This window comes from Platichthys flesus, chromosome 9, assembly GCF_949316205.1.
Source record: "Platichthys flesus chromosome 9, fPlaFle2.1, whole genome shotgun sequence".
Lineage (NCBI taxonomy): Eukaryota > Metazoa > Chordata > Actinopteri > Pleuronectiformes > Pleuronectidae > Platichthys > Platichthys flesus.
In genome coordinates, this window is record NC_084953.1 from 21598578 (window position 1) to 21617958 (window position 19381).

A 19381-nucleotide genomic window follows, 5' to 3' on the forward strand; every position below is an offset into this window, starting at 1 on the left:
TGAGGAAGTAAATTACACTGTAAAGTTTATAAGCTAAGCAATTACATGGTTAACACAGGACCACATTCTCCAGAGTCAAATAAAGCATTGAATAAATATCTGAATTGCATGTCATCTGCAAGTGATGACTTTTAAGGTACACCCATCTCTATGGTGGGACATTGCTTGTGCTCTATTTCAGAGTCCACCTTAAAATGTCAAGTAATTCTGGATTTGTCCTGTAAGCTGAAAATTACACATCACTCCTGGATACAAAACATCTGGACAGCAAAAGGCTCTGAGGAGTTTCAGGCAGCTGTGAGGGAGAGCAGATCTGAGAGGACCAACAGATTTCTTCAACATGAATCCTGCTCTGGTGGCGTTGGCGTTGTCCCTGCTGTCCTTGGTTGCAGCTCAGTCTCACGACCACCATGACATGGCCTGGGTCAACGGCTACCGTCAGGGCTTCAACTTCCAGTGTCCCCACGGAGAGGTCCTCGTGGCCATCAGGAGCTTCTTCAGTGAGGAGAACGGCTCGGACCGCTTGTGGACGTTTGAGTGCCAGCCCACACCTGAGGGTCTGGGGGAGCCCAGTGACTGCTGGTGGGACGACATCAACCGTGCTGGGTTGGAGTGGTGGGTCCTCTGTCACACATCAGTGTTTTACTCACTTGTTGCCACCTGTTTCTCTTTGACTTATACAGCTGTGAGCTTTGGCATGTGGCAGGACAGTCGCGTCAGTTTAGTGTTCAGAGGGAAACCAGGGAGTTTGCCTTCTGCATTTCTACTCATCTTGGGCAGACTTAAAGTTTAAACAACCTTTATGTTGAATTTACTACATTTTTTTAAGCAAGACTCATTTCAGCAGCTGTCACAGTTAGAAATCTAAAACGGGGCACACGAAGTCACAGTGATGAAAGGTTGCTGCTGGTTTCTAATCTTACTGCAGCTGCATTAACTAAGTGCCGTTGCCAACAGGGATGTAACCAGCAATGAAATTAATCAATACAACAGAATGATAAACGACCAAAATGAAACAGAAAAGAACTGAAATCAACAAATTAGTCATCTAGAAACATCTGAGTCAGGACACACGTGTACACCATGAAACACCATTCACATCAGGATACTGAGATTCTCTTTTACTCTGTTCAGCAGCTGTGGACATGTTTGGGTTTCACTAAAATATGCCAGAAAAGCAATTAGGGCCAGATAATACATAATTACAGACAGATCCATGTGATAGCCACATTTCAGGCACATCTTTGGTTCATCTGTAGAAAGTAGGCAACAGATCAAATGCCTTCAACTAATAAATGATGGACCCTCATTCTAGTACAGACTGTGTCCAGAAACACAGGCTGTTAAAGGTCACCATTGGCAGACAACAATGGCCCATACAAGGCCTGTGTGTAGTCTGCTGCTCAAACTGTTGTATGAACACAAGCACCCATGTTGTAGGTAAGTGGGGGACATACAAAGATGGGAGACCTGACCTCATCAAGAGCGTCAAGACAGAAAGTTTTTGGTCATATGAAGACAAAATTACAGACATTTTGGTGGCGTATAAAGCCGACCACACTATCAATAGTTGACTGCAGTGGGCTGAAGCTGCTGCTCTGTTGTGCTGCTTTTTATTAAGGTTTTATTAAGTGAAAACGAATGGATAACTTTAACTTCCATGTGTTTCTGCTGTGTAGCTAAACGAGCTAGCTTAAAAGTCATCTAATATTGAGGTAAAATTGAATATGGTTTCCTCATTAATCATTCACAATGTTTAATAATAATAATAAACTGACACCATTATTAGACGATTCTATTTGTGCAGTACCAAATCCCAACATAATTTATTACAAATAACAAACGGGTAGCCAGTCTAGCAGGATCTGATATTTCCCACTCATTCTTAACTGCATATTTGTCCATGTATGCACGAATAAATATATTTTTTCAAATGAAAAAATGTAAGTACATCCCTTAACTAGCCATTTAAAAAAAAAGAAATAGATGAACAATTTGCAATTAAATAGCAGGTGATTGTCAGCAAAATGTACTTGCTTGTCCCTGCTAAATCACAGAATTTACCTCACAATTTCCACATATGTATCATCTATTATTTCCATATAAAATCGCGATTCTCGGCCTCTATCCAGTAATGTGTTTTCAACAGACAGTTCCTTGGAGCACAAGTACCTCTAGTGAATTTCAATAAGATCCATCTAACAGGACTTGTCAATACTCCTAAGGAGAAATATGTCCCACTCTAATTTACAGGGTCCAAACTTTTGCAGAATGCCATTCAAGAAAAAGCTGAGTAAAAACAGACAATGCAACAAAAAAAAGGAAAGAAAAATATTCTCTCGTGCAAACAGGTATTCAAATTTTAGCCCACTCCAAATGCTACAACTCACATAAACATGTTAGACTAATCATCGGCTGCACTGAAAGGTTGATTTAATTAGAGGACTTGGATCGAACATTAGAGATCCTGTTTAGAGGGAGAATTGTAGCCTGGCTTCTCTTTGTAAACAACCACAGATTACTGACTCTGTACTATCTGCTTCAGATCAACATTTCTGGCTAGAGAGCCGAACCTGCTTGAGCGCCTCAAATTTATTTTTCAGTTAAGATCAACTGCACCCAGCTCCTCTATTCAAAGGCAAACACTGTGAACACTCTTTATCACTGCCACGTCTGCTGTCTATTTGAATTACATTGGCTCGCACATTACCCTGCAGGGTAACTACCCCCATTGGTTGAATAGCTGAAGGCTGTGCCCATGTTGCCATGACACATGTCTACACACGCTGCAGCTCTTGCTGATTGGACCTGGTCCTCTTCAATGTGTTGTGGCGACAGTTTAGTGTAGGGCCATAAACAACTGAACCGTCAACAACCCAGTATTTACTTCAAATGACATGGACTCAATTTCTCTTGGTCTAAAAGGTTGGTCAGTGTTTTATCTCTCAAAATATTCCTTCCAATGTAAGGTTTCATTATACAGGGAATGTCAAGGACTGGAATGAATGGAACAAAGAATACACAGGGTTTCATTTAACGTCTTTTTCACTGTAGTTTTAATAACCTAATGACTCTAATGTGTCTTTGCAGGACTTCAACTTGTACTCGTAATGGCCTGGTGGCGGGAGTACAAAGCAAGTACTTTGAATCTGTTCTTGACCGGGAGTGGCAGTTCTACTGCTGCTATTACAAACGCCGATGTCCCTACTCCTGCATGTACGTTCAACTCATGGGAATATTATCATGTTAAAAGAATAGTTGGACACTTTCTTGTTTAGAGTCAGATGAACAAATTAATTACCTCTCAAGTCCACGTGTCGACATTTCTGAAGTTCATTCATTACCGCATTTACTTTTGTGTTTAGGCCGTACATGACTAGAGGTGTAAGAATGCCGACCTCCTCGTCCTACAGAGGTTAGGTTGACTTTTTCTTCAGTGCGAGGTTGCTATCTTAGAAACCAGGGAGTCACCTCTCCTGGCCAAGAAACAATCCAGCACATAACAACTTTTAAAGCTTTGGGGTATTGGTCGGCTGTTTTTCTTTTTTATGTATTCTCACTGTGCCAATCTAGTGCATGTGCATAGCTCAAATAACCTTCCCATGGCTTTAGCTATATTTTTAGTGTAGCAATTGAGAGTGGGATCGATCTTATCATCTAACTCTATGCAAGAAAGTGCATTTACCAAATTGTATTCATTTCAAGGTTTACACATTAATGATAACCCAGGAAATATTGTTTTTATCAAACATTTGTTGCTTTCCACAGGAAGACCTCTGATATTCCTGAACACTACAGAGAAGAGGCAGAGCTGGTAGTCCCTAGTTATGGCTACTTCATCCGAGGTGCTCAGACCACCTTCACTGGAGTGCTACGGTTTGTTCAAAACATCTGCTCTTTCCTCTAAACAACTTCTGATCCCATGTGGCAATGGGATGTAAAATCTAACCAAAAATGTTGAAACCCCTCATTGCTGAGTGGGAAGAAAATGTTTATTTTGTGAGGCCAATGGGACCAGAGTTTTCAGGCAGATCAGGCCAAAAGAAAAACTCAAAAGTAAAATCTGGTACTGTGTGATCACTCAACTGATTTTGTCTTTCACTTTGTTTCAGAGATCGGCAATGGAAGTACATCCTGTGCAGAATGACAGACTTTGACTGTGATTTTGAGAATTTGTAGATTTGCAGCAATGTTATCCAACCAACAGTTATCATAACCCAAGTACATATTTACTCCTATTAAATCAAGATATAACACTGACATTCTATAAAACCGATATTGTCTATGTATCCATTTCATCCAATATATTTACTTTTAATAAATAGATCAACCACAGGCATGTGACTAATGCCTGCGTAACCACTGATTTTCTGCTCTAGCATGCAAAATGAACCTCATCACAGAGGGTCTGTCGGGGATTTTGGGCTTCACCGATGGCTCGACTGTTTTCATTTTGTTGCAGGAGGACCTGGTAGTCTGTTGGCAACACGTGGAAGTGGTTATACCAAACAACTCAATTATTGGATGCTGTGCTCATGATGATGGAAAATAACTAAGTCAGGCTCCGCTCCAAGACCTTGGAGTTGGGGTCATGTTAAAGTAAAATGGTTTAACACTATTTGCATGCTCATAAAAGCAATACAAGTATCGGGAGAGCTGCCTTGTGTGACTGACTGGTGATATTGTTTTTTAAATCACACAAAACCCATGTATGTGTTGAGAGTGATTAGAGGATCAAACACGAGCTTATCATGTAATGAAATGTCCCACCTGCTTTCACATTGCTCCTGTATTAAAGAGTCTTGTTCGGTTTGGCAAGTACAGCTGAAAACAAGCTGAAAATCATTTGAGTGGGCTCTACACATTACATTGGGTCACTCATAGGGCACTTAATAAAGTTAATTTTTGTTTGGTGTTAAAGTGTAGTAAGTTTTTTCAGGACACATTTTGACATGACAACAAAAAGTTTGCACGCATGGTTAAAAAAGACTAAACACAGAGCTTATGATGTTTGGGATTAATTATACGCATTTTGAACCAAATGGGATGTGAGTAACAGAATTCAATACAGGACAATATTGTCCAGGATAAATGTTGGGGGAGAAAGGATAATCTAGCTTTGTGGGAGTATAAGCTTTCCAGAAGCTCAGAGAGGATGAACTCATCCATGATGATATCAACAGCTCCTCTGGGCTTAACTTGGCAGAGTGCAAACTCAACACCACATGTTGCCATAACAAAAAGCTTGGAGAAAGAGTGTGTTTGTGTGCTAAAGGGCCTGACATCAGGGATTACCATATCAACAGCTAATCACTTATGTGATATTTTCCTTGATACATGTTGTAAGATTATTATAATTTATTTTAAATGAATATTTGGGAAACTTTGCTGCTCAGACTTACAAAGGCATTGACAGAAATGTCTGTCTGTTAAATGTGATGCCAAATTCACAGCTAGTCAGCAGAACAAGACTAAAAGTTAAGATCTGGCAAACAAGGTCTTTAAACCTACAAATGAACAAGTTGTAAGGTTTGGTTAGTCTGTATAAGAGCAGTAACGTTGAAGCTATGTCAAGCTAATCATCTACTGTATCAGACACAAATACATCTTTGCAGTCCTCTCAACAATAAAGCTCACCAATAAAGTGAACAAACTAATCATGGTAAAACTAAGTAAAACAAACATTCAGGTAAACATTGAAGGTTCTTTTCGACTGATAATAGTAGCAGTATAAATCACTACTCCACTAACTAACTGCTCTGAATGAAAAAGAACATCTACAAGTCCATCTCTTTGCCGAGTTAACAAACTCAATTGAAAGCTCTGGAAATAATTAGCAAGAAAACCTTGAGTCAGATTTTTTTTTAAATAATGTTTTGGTTGCGTAACAAAATGTTCTCCAACTTTTTTGACTTGGCTGCATTGTGTTCTTGTGAACTTTCCAAAAAAGAAATGTATTTTTTTCCCAAAGCATCTAATAGCATGTGACTTCAAGGTGCGCAGTAACAGCACTTGTAGTAACACAGTACTGTCCATTAGCCACTTTGTCTCTATTTCATTCTGGACAGGACAAGCAGTGTGTTTTACCAGCACCACTCTCCAACATGCTGTTTAAGTCTTATTCAAACCTAATGGAGTGAACTTGTTGAAGTTGAGCAGGCCTGCTGCACCGTCTTGAAAAGAGCTGGGGACTGGGCCAGTAGCTTTCACCGCTGTTTGTTTATGGCAACTGCTGTCTCGGGGCAAAGGGCCAAACACTGCAGAGTAACACAGCTGTCCCCTGAGCCAGTGGCCGGTGGCGAGCCACACGCCTGCAGAGGCCTCCTACCCACAGAGATCCACTGTCCCTGTGGTGGAAGCCTCCTTCCTGAGCTGGAAAACACTAGCGATATATACTGTCCCACTCTATCCGCTCTGCCCTCCAACACATCTTCATTACAGCAGGATGAAAAATGATCCTTTCAAAACAATACTCACCCTGGCTGTAATTAGCGTTCATAAGAGGAGCCAAAAGGCTGACATCTCCTTGCTACAATCATTTTTAGAAACTGATTCTTATAATTTAGAGTATAGATTTATGGCGATAAAGCCCCATAGAAAAGAGTTTAAGTTCCGATGAAAACCTGCTTCTGTTTTCAACAGAACACACTGAGAATGACCTCAACTGTTTAACATTGTGATGTCTAATATCAGTGTAAAACTTTCCACAGACTTCATAAAATCCAGAACTCTGACCAGAGTGTTTGTGTTAGCAGTGAATTCTGCTCTCTGAGCAAACAGGCAGGTTAAATTCTTAGGATAGTGAAAGTGTTTTTATGATTCACTCATTTTTAGGGATGAAAATAACTCATGTTCAAGTAAATAAGCTCTCATTTATATTGGGTAGTTTTAGACCCTCTGTCTGTGTACACATGTCACTGATGACTTCACTTCAAGTTTGACTTGATGACAGCTCCTGTTGAAAAGTTGAGAAATCCAAACAGTTAGGCCTGGACTAAAATGTTGGACTGACAAACTGATATGGCCATAGATTCATGCGAGTAGACACAAATTACTTAGTATACATTTCCTAATAAAATATAACTGCACAAAATTGTCACTATTCAATGGTAAGTGGTTTATTACAAATTCAAAGTGAACCCTCAATGTGTCTCAATTTGATTTGAAATATCTTTATCTCAATAAAAAGATCTACATTGCAACTGTAACGTGAGTTCAAGTGCTAGACACTCTGAATTAAAGAGAGAGCACGTGATGTTTATGTATTTACAGTCAATCCCTGCGTGCTTCCTGCTCTTTCCTCGGAACTTGAAGCCAGCTGCTGTAATAAAGGCCTCAGTTCAATAGCTGTGATCCAGTGAGGCCTCTGTGCAGCCATAAGAATGAGAAAACAACAGCTTCTCAGAAGGAGAGGCTCACATAATTAAAGGTGATACGGAGCCAAAAGCTCGCATGGACAGAGGTTGTTTGAGTATGAAAACGCTTTTAACAAATGAAAACATGGATGCAGCCTTTGACGTGTCATAGAGGGTAAAAGCACAGTTGTAAATAACATTGATATAACATCAGTAGTAGTACATAGGCTTTAATTCCTACAAACACAATGACAATCCATTGACAATCAACCCTCTAAAAGATTTTCATTATTATGTTTGCAACCTAAAATGGGAGGCAGTGGTGAGATGTTTGTCGCTCAACCAATTTTAGAACAGAGTCATTTTTAATTTGCATACTTGGTTCTTAAGTTGAAAACCTGCAAATAAAGTTGTAAAGAAGTTGTGCCTCCCCCAGTCTTTTATTAGCGCTGCACACGTCAAATCCCTTTAACAAGATTGAAATGTCCATTAGCCCTGGTTGCTCCTTGTGTTAAGTACTAAATATAAAATATTATCATACTAAAATGCTAAACTGAGATGATGAACATGTTGAAGATTATACATGCAAAAGTATGTTTGTGGTGTGTAACTATTGCCATTGAGAACCTCCTAATTTGAGCATCTAGCTCAAAGCACTGCTGTGAATAGCTTCACAGAGCCGCTAGCATTGCGGTCGACTCTTGTCTGAAGAACATTATTATATAAATTACATGAACATTATATTGTTCAATATTGTCTCGAATCACCTCACAGTTTTTGTCTACCACTGAATTCACCAGGGACAACTTTGCTGAGGCTTATTTTAAAATATACTGAGTAAGATCATGTATACTAAGCACTAGAATTTATTTCCAAATAACGTTGTACAGCTTTTCATCCACTACAGTGCTGTTATTAAATTGTGATATTATATTAAATTATTTACCTCCTAAATCAATTACCTGACAATGAAATGAGAGGGAAAGAAGATTACATGAATTTATTTCCAGCACAAAGTGACCCCTTCAGAGGCATAAAATCAGGCATAGCCTTTTATTTTTAAATGTTCAAACTTTGGGACCGATCATTGTCCTAATGCACTGTTTTTCATTCAAGAGACGTGATCTGTTCTCTGCCAGCAAAGAAGTGAAGCACTGTGATTGGCTGCGGACAGGGAGAACCCGAGTGAGCGAGCAGCATGGAGTGTGACCCTGACCCAGCCCCGGGGCTGCACAGATAGCCTGTTTATTTTAGGGAGCCTCTGCTGCTCTCCCTGCTTTCGCTTGAGGACAAAAACAGCTGCCTCTTTTCATGTCTGACAACAAGGGGCGCAGTGCAGGGTAGAGACCCACCACAACCCAGTGTGACCAAGATTTTACTGAAGAAATGTTCTGCGTTTCTGAGAAGACATGAGTGGATAGTGTGAATTCATAGAATGTTTACACAGCATCATACAGGGACCGTAAAACTGGTGGTAGGATTTCAAAGGGTAAATTCAATCAAATTATCTGTTTTTTGATTACTGACCCTGTGCTGATACAACTGAGGTGTGACGACTTTCGTGTGTAGGGCTTATTGGATAAAACAAATATTTTATAAAATTGAAGGTCGGTGGTATTTTGCTAAAAATAACTTTTGCTCTGTAAATTTTCGAAGATTTTCCAGACTCATTGCTTTGAAGATCAACATCTTTCATGGATCTGAATGAGAGGACGTGGAATGGGAGTATGTATGTAATGTCAGTTTCACACAATTTTTTACAGTTTCTATTGAGCCAATAGAAGGTAATCATACAAAACAATGTCAAAGTGTAGCAGCATACATCAAAAAGTGTGTTGAATTTAGCAGTATTGCACTTTAATGCTCATTAATGCAGCTTTTTGTCAGAAACATGGTGGATGTTACATCGTGTTACTTTAACAGCTGCCTTAAGATGACCACCAACATGGATTTTCATTTCATTTCATTCATCAAACTGCCTACCTGACATGTGCTGACACGTAAGGTACATTCTGTACGGTATAGGCCTCTTGTATGGAGGTGTACAGTTGACACCTACGGCGTGTTTGTCCATGGGACGGTCCAATACAAAATGAAACATGTCTAAACCTGTGGCTTATTGGGCAAGCCAAAGGTTAATAGTGCGGGTGTGTCCTCATCCATGGTTCTGCTCTGGCACAAGCATTGAGAAGCTGCACCTTGGAGCTCCATCACATCTAATCCCACTTTACATACCATTTAGTTCAGTTCATGTACTAAAATCTCCAAGAGGATGATTGTCCCAGCCACATGGATTCTTTGAGGAACAGTAATGTCGAAGGGATAAAGACGAACAAAAGGCTGGTGGGAAGTCTCTTCTTCCCGAGAGTTAAAGTTCCCAGTTGCTGGTTCTTGGGAAAGATTCTTTGCATTGAGAACTCGGGAGGGAGCTCTGCACTTGTTTACACAGTCAACTGGTGTTCGTCCTGAAATTACAAAATTATGGTGTCAGATACTACAAGCTGGTTCTGATTTAAAGTTAAGAATAACAGCTTACTCACTTTTTCCGCTCTGTGTCTGCGGAGCAAAAAAATAAAAGTTTGTGATTTGGGAAGGCAGCCAAAACATTGTGGGAACAAGAGGTGTAAGGTGAGCTCCGTGACCTACTGGTTCCCAGCCTTCCCTTTGGCTTTCTCACTTTCTGTGCTTGCAGCGCACCTCCAGACAAAAGCATCATTATTGCTCTTGGATTCTTCACTGGTGAGTTCCTGGTAGTGAACCAGCACAGAATAAATTAGACACTTTATGGTCTGTGATGGAGAGAGCTGAATGGATCCACGAAAAGGAGGCCAGCATCTGGGTTTTCCACTCACTCACTCTGAGCGGGAAATGTTTCACCGCAATATGTCCAATGGCGGTCACGCCTCTCTTATTAGCCGTGATTAGCTTGTGGCTGCGTTTCCTGGTGGCCTGAGAGTGAAACACTCGGTGCCACAGAGAGCAGCGTCTTTACGGTGGCAGACATCATTACTTTACGTCGCTGCAGGTGAAAGGTCAAGATTGAGAGTGTAAAAGATGGACTGGCGCTTGTCAGTGTGTTAATCTGTCTGTTGGCCAGAGGCCCAGGCAGAGAGGAGAGGAGGACTCAAACAGTTTTGTGTTACACACAACAGGCTCTCCTCACACCATCGAGCATGTGCTTGTGTCTTAGTCGTGTGGAATCCAACCGTGACCTGGAGTTTAGATACACTCCCGCAGTTTCTCAGGATATAGAAAATACATCACAATGCACACACACAGGAAACATTCTCGACGTAACATTTTTCTCAGGTTTCTCCATTAAGTGTAAGAACTTATTCTGTAAATGTCAGCTAATAGTCACATAGGTCTTGGTCTGACTTAATGTCTGATCAAAACCTTTACAGTGTTTTTATTTTAAACCATTGAAAACACTGAGGTCATTGGATCAAAGCCATGCTAAATTACTAGGAGGGGAAAGTTTAACCAAGGTTACTACTGCACTGCATTATGGGAAGTGTAGGAGAAATTCTTTTGGATGGCGACACATGCCTTTGACTGTGTTGTGTTTGTCTAAAGATACAGAGAGCAGAGCAAGGTGAGTAAAGGTCAGAGAGGCTCACAGAGGAGCTGACGCACATACATCCACATCTCGGTGATATTTTCAGCTGTTAGGCAGGCTGACTGGTTCAAGTCAAGTGGGTCTGAAACGGACACAAAAATAAACGTAAGTGTGCTACTAGTGAAAAAGATACAACTTAAAACAACAAACAAGTATGTTTGTCAAGCTGCAGCCTGGAGAAAAGTATTAAAAGTATAGTTCAAAGTATAGATATCTTGCTTCTGCTGCATTTGCTCTTTTTATTCTCTCCCTTTAGCATGTTCCTTATGTTTATGGTAAAGTACACTGCGTCTTTAAGTTAAAGCTGAAAGTGAGATGAAGGTCCTTCAAGAATGAAGCCAGATCTGGCTGTGGCAGGAACAAAGCAGGTTAACTAGAGAGAATTATACCAAAAAATGCAAAAATCTCAACACTAATTCTGTGGCCCATAAAAAAGATTGACCTAACAATGACCTCAAGCCCCAACTGAACAGAACTTAGCTGCACAAACTGAGACATGGTGAAACATATAAAGGGGCTGGTCAGGCCATTCAAACACAGAGCGGGGATAGACAAAGACAAAACAACATTTAAACAAACCACATTAACATGCTGTTTAATGCTACCAAGGAAAAATAACAAAACATCAACATTACATCGCAGTCCCAATTATGACAAAAATGGTGCTGTCCAATTGGCAATCACACCCTGACTGCAGTAGCTTGAGCTCCTATCGTTTTCCAGCCAGACGACTCCAGGAGCTTGTAACTCAAAAAAACCTTAACTTAATGTGTGCACCCCAAACAGCAAACCTATTGTCAAAATCTGTGAATATAACTCAGTATGTTTTATGAAACCAAAATCTATGTGTGTCCAGTTTTGCCTTCACACTTCAAACATGGGAGAATACCAAGCTATTCTTTTAACCCACTTGCTATTGTGTCATCATGAAACCCACTTCTTATCACCCTGATTCCAGTGCACTGATCCAAATCCAATAGAGGTAAATCAACATCTATTCACTGGATACATAGACACACCCTAAGACGTGGGACCCGGTGTTCAGAAGACCTTATCAGTGAGATCCTATTTACAGCCAACATGAAGCAACGATACAATAAGAGCAACAATACTTTCCTCCTCTTAAAAAACAAACGTTTAGTAGAACACACTCTTGCTCAACTCAATACCTTATGGTAACTGTGTGTCATAGCCTTACTTGATTTGGTTTGACAAGCAGCTTTTAGTGGTCGTTGTTAGGTTCTATGCAAATGTTCAGCTTTGTTTTGGCATTATCCTTTTTATCTGCTTCTCTTTAGTGAACTTTAAATTGTTGGAATGATTTCTTGTGGCTCCGGTACATGCAGCGTCTTCTCAAGGCGCTCTCTTGCCTTTAATGTGTAATTGTATTAAATGAAAGCTGTATTACACAAATCATGAACCCTGAATGATAAATAATTCATGCATTTCTCTCCAATCTCCCTATGTGTGCTTTGACTAAACAGTCCTCCTGTCTCAGAAATTTTGATTTGTTGAGTTTCCCTGGCACCTAAAGAGCGCAGGGCGATTTAAGTCTTGTCTGGAAACAAGCTCAGTGGCTGTATTACTGCGTTGGCTAAAAATACCCTAAAATACCAGTCACCCGTAGCCATCCAGACAACAAAGGTCTGAAGGATAACTAAGAGGTGATATAAGCAGAGCCGTGATTGTGAGCTCTTACATCATCATCATCATCCATTCATGGCCTCTGTGATGCAAAAGCTCCGCTTCCTTGACAGACTGTTTGATTTATCCTGACTCTATGTTCACCAGCTCTAAGTATGATTGAGGGAAACAAGGTATTATGATATAAAAATAATGTTCTCTAACTTCTTTTGCTGAGCCCAATCTAAATTTACAGGTTTGCCTGCATCCTCCCTGTGTCCGGCACATTTCTGCTGGCATAGAGATTTCATCAGAGGCAGCATGTAATGGAAAAGTACTCCAGTGCCAGAAAGAAATGTAGCAAGCTTTCTATCAACTATATCTGGCCTTAGGCACAGCAAGAGCAAGACAATGAAAGATAAGGCAGTCTCCTTTTCCCTGTTTCCCCGGCTGTGTTTGTCCTTCAGCAGACAAACTCTTTTATCTTGTTCAGGTGTCTGGGTCAGACACAAGATCTTTCTGACTGCCTTAGAGCTACAGTTCAGAGCCATTAATGTAACAGGACAGATAGTAGATTACAAAATGGCTGCAAATTGAAGTTACAAATGTACTGTAAACCTCCGACCAATCATTTCCTTTGAACTGCACCCCAAGCTCTTTCATATCAGGTATTTACATTGAGTTCTTGTAGAATTACGACTATTTTCCTCATAATATTACGTCCTCAGTCTCACGATATTATGACTTCATTCTCATATATTATGCATTTCCTTTCGAAATCTCAGAATCTTTTGTCTCAACATGGCCCCAAATACTATGGTGCACTTTTGCTGAATATGGCCAAGACCTTACAACACAAAGTTAACATACTATTACTATTACATACTATACTTTGTTACCATACAAACACTGGACTCAAAAACAACTCAATTTTAACAGGAGGAAACTTCCAACAGATCCAGACTTATTATTACTCGTTATATCTGCCTTGACTGGTTGTGTTGTGAAGTTACAAGGTTATGGTTATGGAGTCTACATGAACAAGGACAATAAACCTTATCTCAACTATGCAATGTCTGAAAAGTCCTGACCATTTTAGATCAAGGTCGAAACCTAAGCTTAAGGATAAACAGAGAATTTAAAGGCTTGATTCCTCTGTGTACACTCAATACTGGTTTGCTTCAACTGAGAGTGGAAAAAGATTCAACAGCAAATATACAATGAAGTGCTAAATGGCCAACCATGCGGGTAATAGGGGCACTGATCAGTACTATTTCTCTGTTGTAACATGCCTGAGGCCAGTTTCACTCTCTCTCATTTCAAGGTTAATGTAGGAGGGGAACATTAGCGTGAACCATTTTGGTTTTGCATGGTAGAGAGTTGAGATAATACATTAACATGTATCATTGTTACAACCCTGCTTCTGTGACTATCACTAAACTAGCGACAGTAGCAGTAGTGAGAGGAGTTATTCCAGTTCAGCCGAGGCTTTCAAGTCAGAATGGACACCTTTGATAAGAAGACACATAAACTGCAATTATGGGATTACTAAAGTGATAAAGTTGGGGATGATGAAAACAAAGTGGGTAATAAAAGGAGAAAGATGGCAGACCATAAAGCCATTTATTGATGTAACAGCTATAACTACAAATGCACTTGGGGGGAAAAAGAAACATGCAAACCATATAACATCCATCATTTCAATGGGAAGACAGTGTCAGAGAGCAATTCCAGCTTAAACCTTAAAACGCTGAGATAAAAAGCTGATAAGAGATTAGTACAGGACAGGAAGAGGATTTCATTGCCTAAATGTGTGGAACACACAGGTCAGGTTGTTCCCTACTGGTTTGACTTGCAACAGTGTAATACAAGTAGAAGACAGTGTGATGAAAATAGAGCTTATAGAGACACAGACAAAAACAAATTGTGACATGTATCAAGTGGATTCTGTGACAAAGGAGATAATCACTGGATCACAACTAACACCTAAACATAGCCCTGAGCAGGAACATCAAAGGCATGTGGAGGTGATGTGATACAAAAGTTATCAAAGCATTTATTCAATCCATCATGTTTAATGTGAGACAATTTACATCTTTTCTTTAAAAAACGCAGTTTCATTGCATGGCAGTGACTTTTGAAATGGAAATTATTAAACTCCACAACTGACCTAACAAAATATTTGGTTTTCAAACCTGTCAGAAAACACAACACAGAGGTTGATGTTTTGGAATGAAATATGATTTGGTTCGATATTAGTATCCTAAATTACTCAAAATGCTGCTTCAAGTTGTGAACATATTTCAAAAAGTCTCAGTGAACTGATCAAGTGATCACTGAGAGGTGCACTCAGCAGACAGGAAGCTGTGTGTGTGGTGGCGATGGAGCTTATTGACTTGTTATAGTACTTGTGATCCAATCTGCATTTGTACTTTGAAGCTCATTCAAATCAACTTGGATTAAGGCATATGTGTGTGTACACATGTATTAGTACAAGTCGATGTGTCATTGAAGATGTGACATAGCAAATAAAGTGGCATTTTTCAATAAACACCATGAACAAATGCAGAGGAATTTCATCTACACACTGATGGGTTTATTTGTTTTATAAATACTTTTTATACTTTACACTTTTGGACAGATGTTGGCTGATGTTCCTCCCTGTTGCAGTCTTTATGCAAATCTAAGCTGACTGGTTGCTCGCTATTTATCATGCAACTCAACAAGTCATTGACTGAATATGAGCATATTTACAAAAATGGCAAAATGCACCCTTGAGCTCTCAGCTTTTAGTAGCACTGAACTTTGTGGCTGAGCAAATTCCCGAAACCGTCCACTCAAAAGCGTGAGTGGATTTTTTACCTCTCTCAGACATTCACCACTCATCCTTTTGAAGTCACAGATACTTGTTTGTTTGTAGCAGCACACCTTCAGAAAAGGAAGAGGACATGAATGTGAGACAAATACCTTAGCAGGAGGACGAGACAAGGTGTGCAGAGCAGATGTAAAGAGGAGTCCGAGGCAGCTCTGTCAGACAGACGATTGATTGTGTCACAGATTACATTCAGAACACAAGTCATGGGTGAACAAAAGTCTTCTGACTTTGAGAAGTGATGAAAAAATGAAAATCCCCTTAAGGCCATTGACGTATGAACCCTTTATAAATTATTTGGTAAATTTCATATTCATAAAGAAAGGTTTTCTGAGTCCTCCCCAGATTACTTTATTTTTTTTTGTATCTATTGACAGCCCTCTCCTGGAACCGTCACCTTATCGTGGTGGAGAGGTTTGCGTGTCCCTATGAACCTGAGGGCTGTGTTGTCTGGAGCCTTGTGCTCCTGGTAGGGTCTCTCATGGCAGAGTGGTCTCAGGTGAGGGGCCAGACTAAGAATGGTTCAAAAAACCTCAATGAATAACGGAAGGAGAGGAGATGTGACCCGGCCCGGAGGAAGCCCGGGGTCCCCGTCTGGAGCTAGGCCCAGACGGAGGGCTCGATGGCGAGCGCCTGGTGGCCGGGTTTGCCACGGAGCCCGGTCGGGCATAGCCCGAACAAACTACGTGGCACCCCCCCTCTCTTCATCCCATGGGCCCACCACCTGTGGGAAGACCCGTTGGGGTCGGGTGCGCAGCCACATGGGTGGCAGCGAAGGTCAGGGGTCTCGACGGACCAGACCCGGGCGGCAGAAGCTGGCTCTGGGGACGTGGAACGTCACCTCGCTGTGGGGAAAGGAACCGGAGCTTGTTAGGGAGGTGGAGCGCTATCAGTTAGATCTGGTGGGGCTTACCTCCACGCACAGTCTCAGCTCTGGTACCGTACTCCTTGATAAGGGTTGGACTCTATTCTTCTCCAGAGTTGCCGAGGGCGTGAGGCGCCGGGCGGGTGTGGGGATACTCATAAATCCCCGGCTGAGCGCCGCGGTGTTGGAGTTTACCTCGGTAGACGAGAGGGTCGCCTCCCTGCGCCTAAGGGTTGTAGGGGGGAAAACTCTGACTGTTGTTTGTGCGTATGCACCAAACAGCAGTTCAGAGTACTCAGCCTTCTTGGAGACCCTGAATGGAGTCCTGTATGGGGCTCAAGTAGGGGACTCCGTAGTTCTGCTGGGTGACTTCAACGCCCACGTGGGCAACGATGGAGACACCTGGAGAGGCGTGGTGGGGAGGAACGGCCTCCCTGATCTAAACCCGAGCGGTCGTTTGTTATTGGACTTCTGTGCTAGTCATGGATTATCCATAACAAACACCATGTTCGAACATAAGGGTGCTCATAAGTGTACCTGGTACCAGAGTACCCTAGGCCGAAGATCAATGATCGATTTTGTGATTGTGTCATCTGATCTGAGGCCGCATGTTTTGGACACTCGGGTAAAGAGAGGGGCGGAACTGTCAACCGACCACCATCTGGTTGTGAGTTGGATCAGGGAATGGGGGAAATTTCCAGGTAGACCTGGTAAGCCCAAACGAGTAGTGCGGGTGAACTGGGAACGTCTGGAGGAGGCCCCCGTCCTAGGTATCTTCAACTCACACCTCCGGCGGAGTTTTTCTGGCATTCCTGTGGAGGTTGGGGGCATTGAGCCAGAGTGGGTGGTGTTCAAAGCCTCCATTGCTGAAGCTGCGGTGGCTAGCTGTGGCCTCAGGGTCTTAGGCTCCTCAAGAGGCGGTAACCCTCGGCCACCGTGGTGGACACCGGTGGTCAGGGAAGCCGTCTGATTGAAGAAGGAGGCCTTCCGGGATATGATATCCTGGAGACTCCGGACTCGGTTGCAGGGTACCGACAGGCCCGAAGGGCTGCAGCTTTTGCCGTGTCGGAGGCTAAGCAGTGGGTGTGGGAGAAGTTCGGAGAGGCCATGGAGAAGGACATTCGGTCGGCACCAAAGTGTTTCTGGAAGACTATCCGGCACCTCAGGAGGGGGAAACGGGGAACCATCCAAGCTGTGTACAGTAAAGATGGGACTCTGTTGACCTCAACTGAAGAGGTCGTCGGACATTGGAAGGAACATTTTGAGGAACTCCTGAATCCGAATAACACGCCCTCTATGTTGGAGGCAGAGCTCGAGGTTGATGGTGTTTCGTCGTCAATTTCCCTGGTGGAGGTCACTGAGGTAGTCAAACATCTCCGCAGTGCCAAAGCCCCAGGGATTGATGAGATCCAGCCAGAAATGCTAAAGGCTCTGGGTGTTGAGGGGCTGTCATGGTTGGCACGCCTATTCAACATCGCGTGGGAGTCGGGTACAGTGCCAAAGGATTGGCAAACCGGGGTGGTGGTTCCCCTGTTCAAAAAGGGGGACCAGAGAGTGTGTACCAATTACCGGGGTATCACACTTCTCAGCCTCCCTGGTAAAGTCTACTCCAAGGTGCTGGAAAGGAGGGTTCGGCCGATCGTCGAACCTCAGATTGAAGAGGAACAATGCGGTTTTTCGCCCCGGACGTGGAACTACGGACCAGCTCTTCACTCTCGCAAGGATCCTGGAGGGGGTGTTTAAAGGAGGTTCAGAATCACAGAATCTAAGAAAAGCTGAAGAGTTAAAGGTTGAGTCTCCAGTTTGTGTTTATAGTTGAATTCAGGTCACAGTGGCAGATCCTGGAGCAGCTGCGGGAAGATCAGAGTGTGTCTAAGACTGACAGCAAGTGCCTGATAGTGAGACAGTGGACACAGAAGTGACTGAACAAGAGTCTCTGCCTCCACATTGTCTAGAGCTCTGACAATTTTCTGTCCATTCCCCAGGCAACAGTAAACACTAACCCTCCCCAGAGTGTCCATCAGGTTTGTATTGTGACGAGCAGGGGCCGATGTGTTGTTTCAGTATGACATTCTAAAGCTGTAGCTGCTGCAGTCAGTGTAACTGTGCGAACTGGAATGTGGTGGGGAAACACATCACTGACCAGTGTTTGCCGGCGAGTTTGGTATGTGACACATGGATGAGCAACAAATCGTGTCGTCCCACCCCTCCAGATCTCCCGTAATTCTGTTTGACACGCTGTTTGAAAGAAAAAATCATTCTCATAGGTATCCACATGTGAACACTGCTGGGCCCTACAGACACATTTGAGTTTCAGTTTCAGCAAAAGCAGAAGACCTGTGTGATTTGTTTTTCTGCTCATCTAACCCGATGGAAGAAGTGGAGCTGATTCATGCTCTTACTCTTAGTTTCTTCGACTGAGCAAAAGATCCAAACATGTGCCACTTCCTCCTTCTCCAAATCTAAGTGTGGCTGCTTTGTGAACTGAATACATTCGGGTTGTTGTACTTTGGGGGTCACACAAAACAAGTTAACTGAGGCGCTACAGTTCACCACTCTGCTTTAGACTGGCATGTGTAAACACTTATTCATGATTCCCCGACAGGGACTCGGGTTAGTTCACTTCAGTCCCCTTCAATCTTACTGAACTTTGTGTTTAATCTAAAAAACGCTGACGACATCAGATGATCAGTTGCACTTCGGATGCTTGAAAATATTGTGGAATTTGGTGTGCACAGAAATACAACTTATCTCCACCAATGGGACAGTGAGTGCATCAACTCTCATGTCAAGCTGATCTCCACAGCACCAGATATCCATGCTGAATCTGTGAGTTTTGAAGGACATGTAAGGAAACACTGTGCGGTTTTGTTACATTAAGATTTGCAGGTGTTTTCCAGTGACCTGGTTTCATACTGACTAACGACATAAAATAAATAGTTTCACACAGGAAGTGAATAAAAACATCCAACTTTGCTCACTTTACTAATTTTAACTACTAGAGACACTCGACGTAAGATTATAAAGTAAACCTGATTTTTTTTCAT

General features: G+C 42.1%; 1 protein-coding gene across 1 annotated transcript; it reads left to right on the plus strand.

Annotated features, from left to right (window-relative positions):
* The first annotated feature begins 287 nt into the window (after nt 1-287).
* On the plus strand, nt 288-4845 carry dpt (dermatopontin). The gene is made up of 4 exons (XM_062394813.1): nt 288-615; nt 3091-3216; nt 3769-3876; nt 4113-4845. Exons 1-4 carry the CDS (start codon nt 341-343, stop codon nt 4177-4179), a joined length of 576 nt encoding a protein of 191 aa, XP_062250797.1. The 5' UTR covers nt 288-340; the 3' UTR covers nt 4180-4845.
* Nucleotides 4846-19381: the final 14536 nt, after the last annotated feature.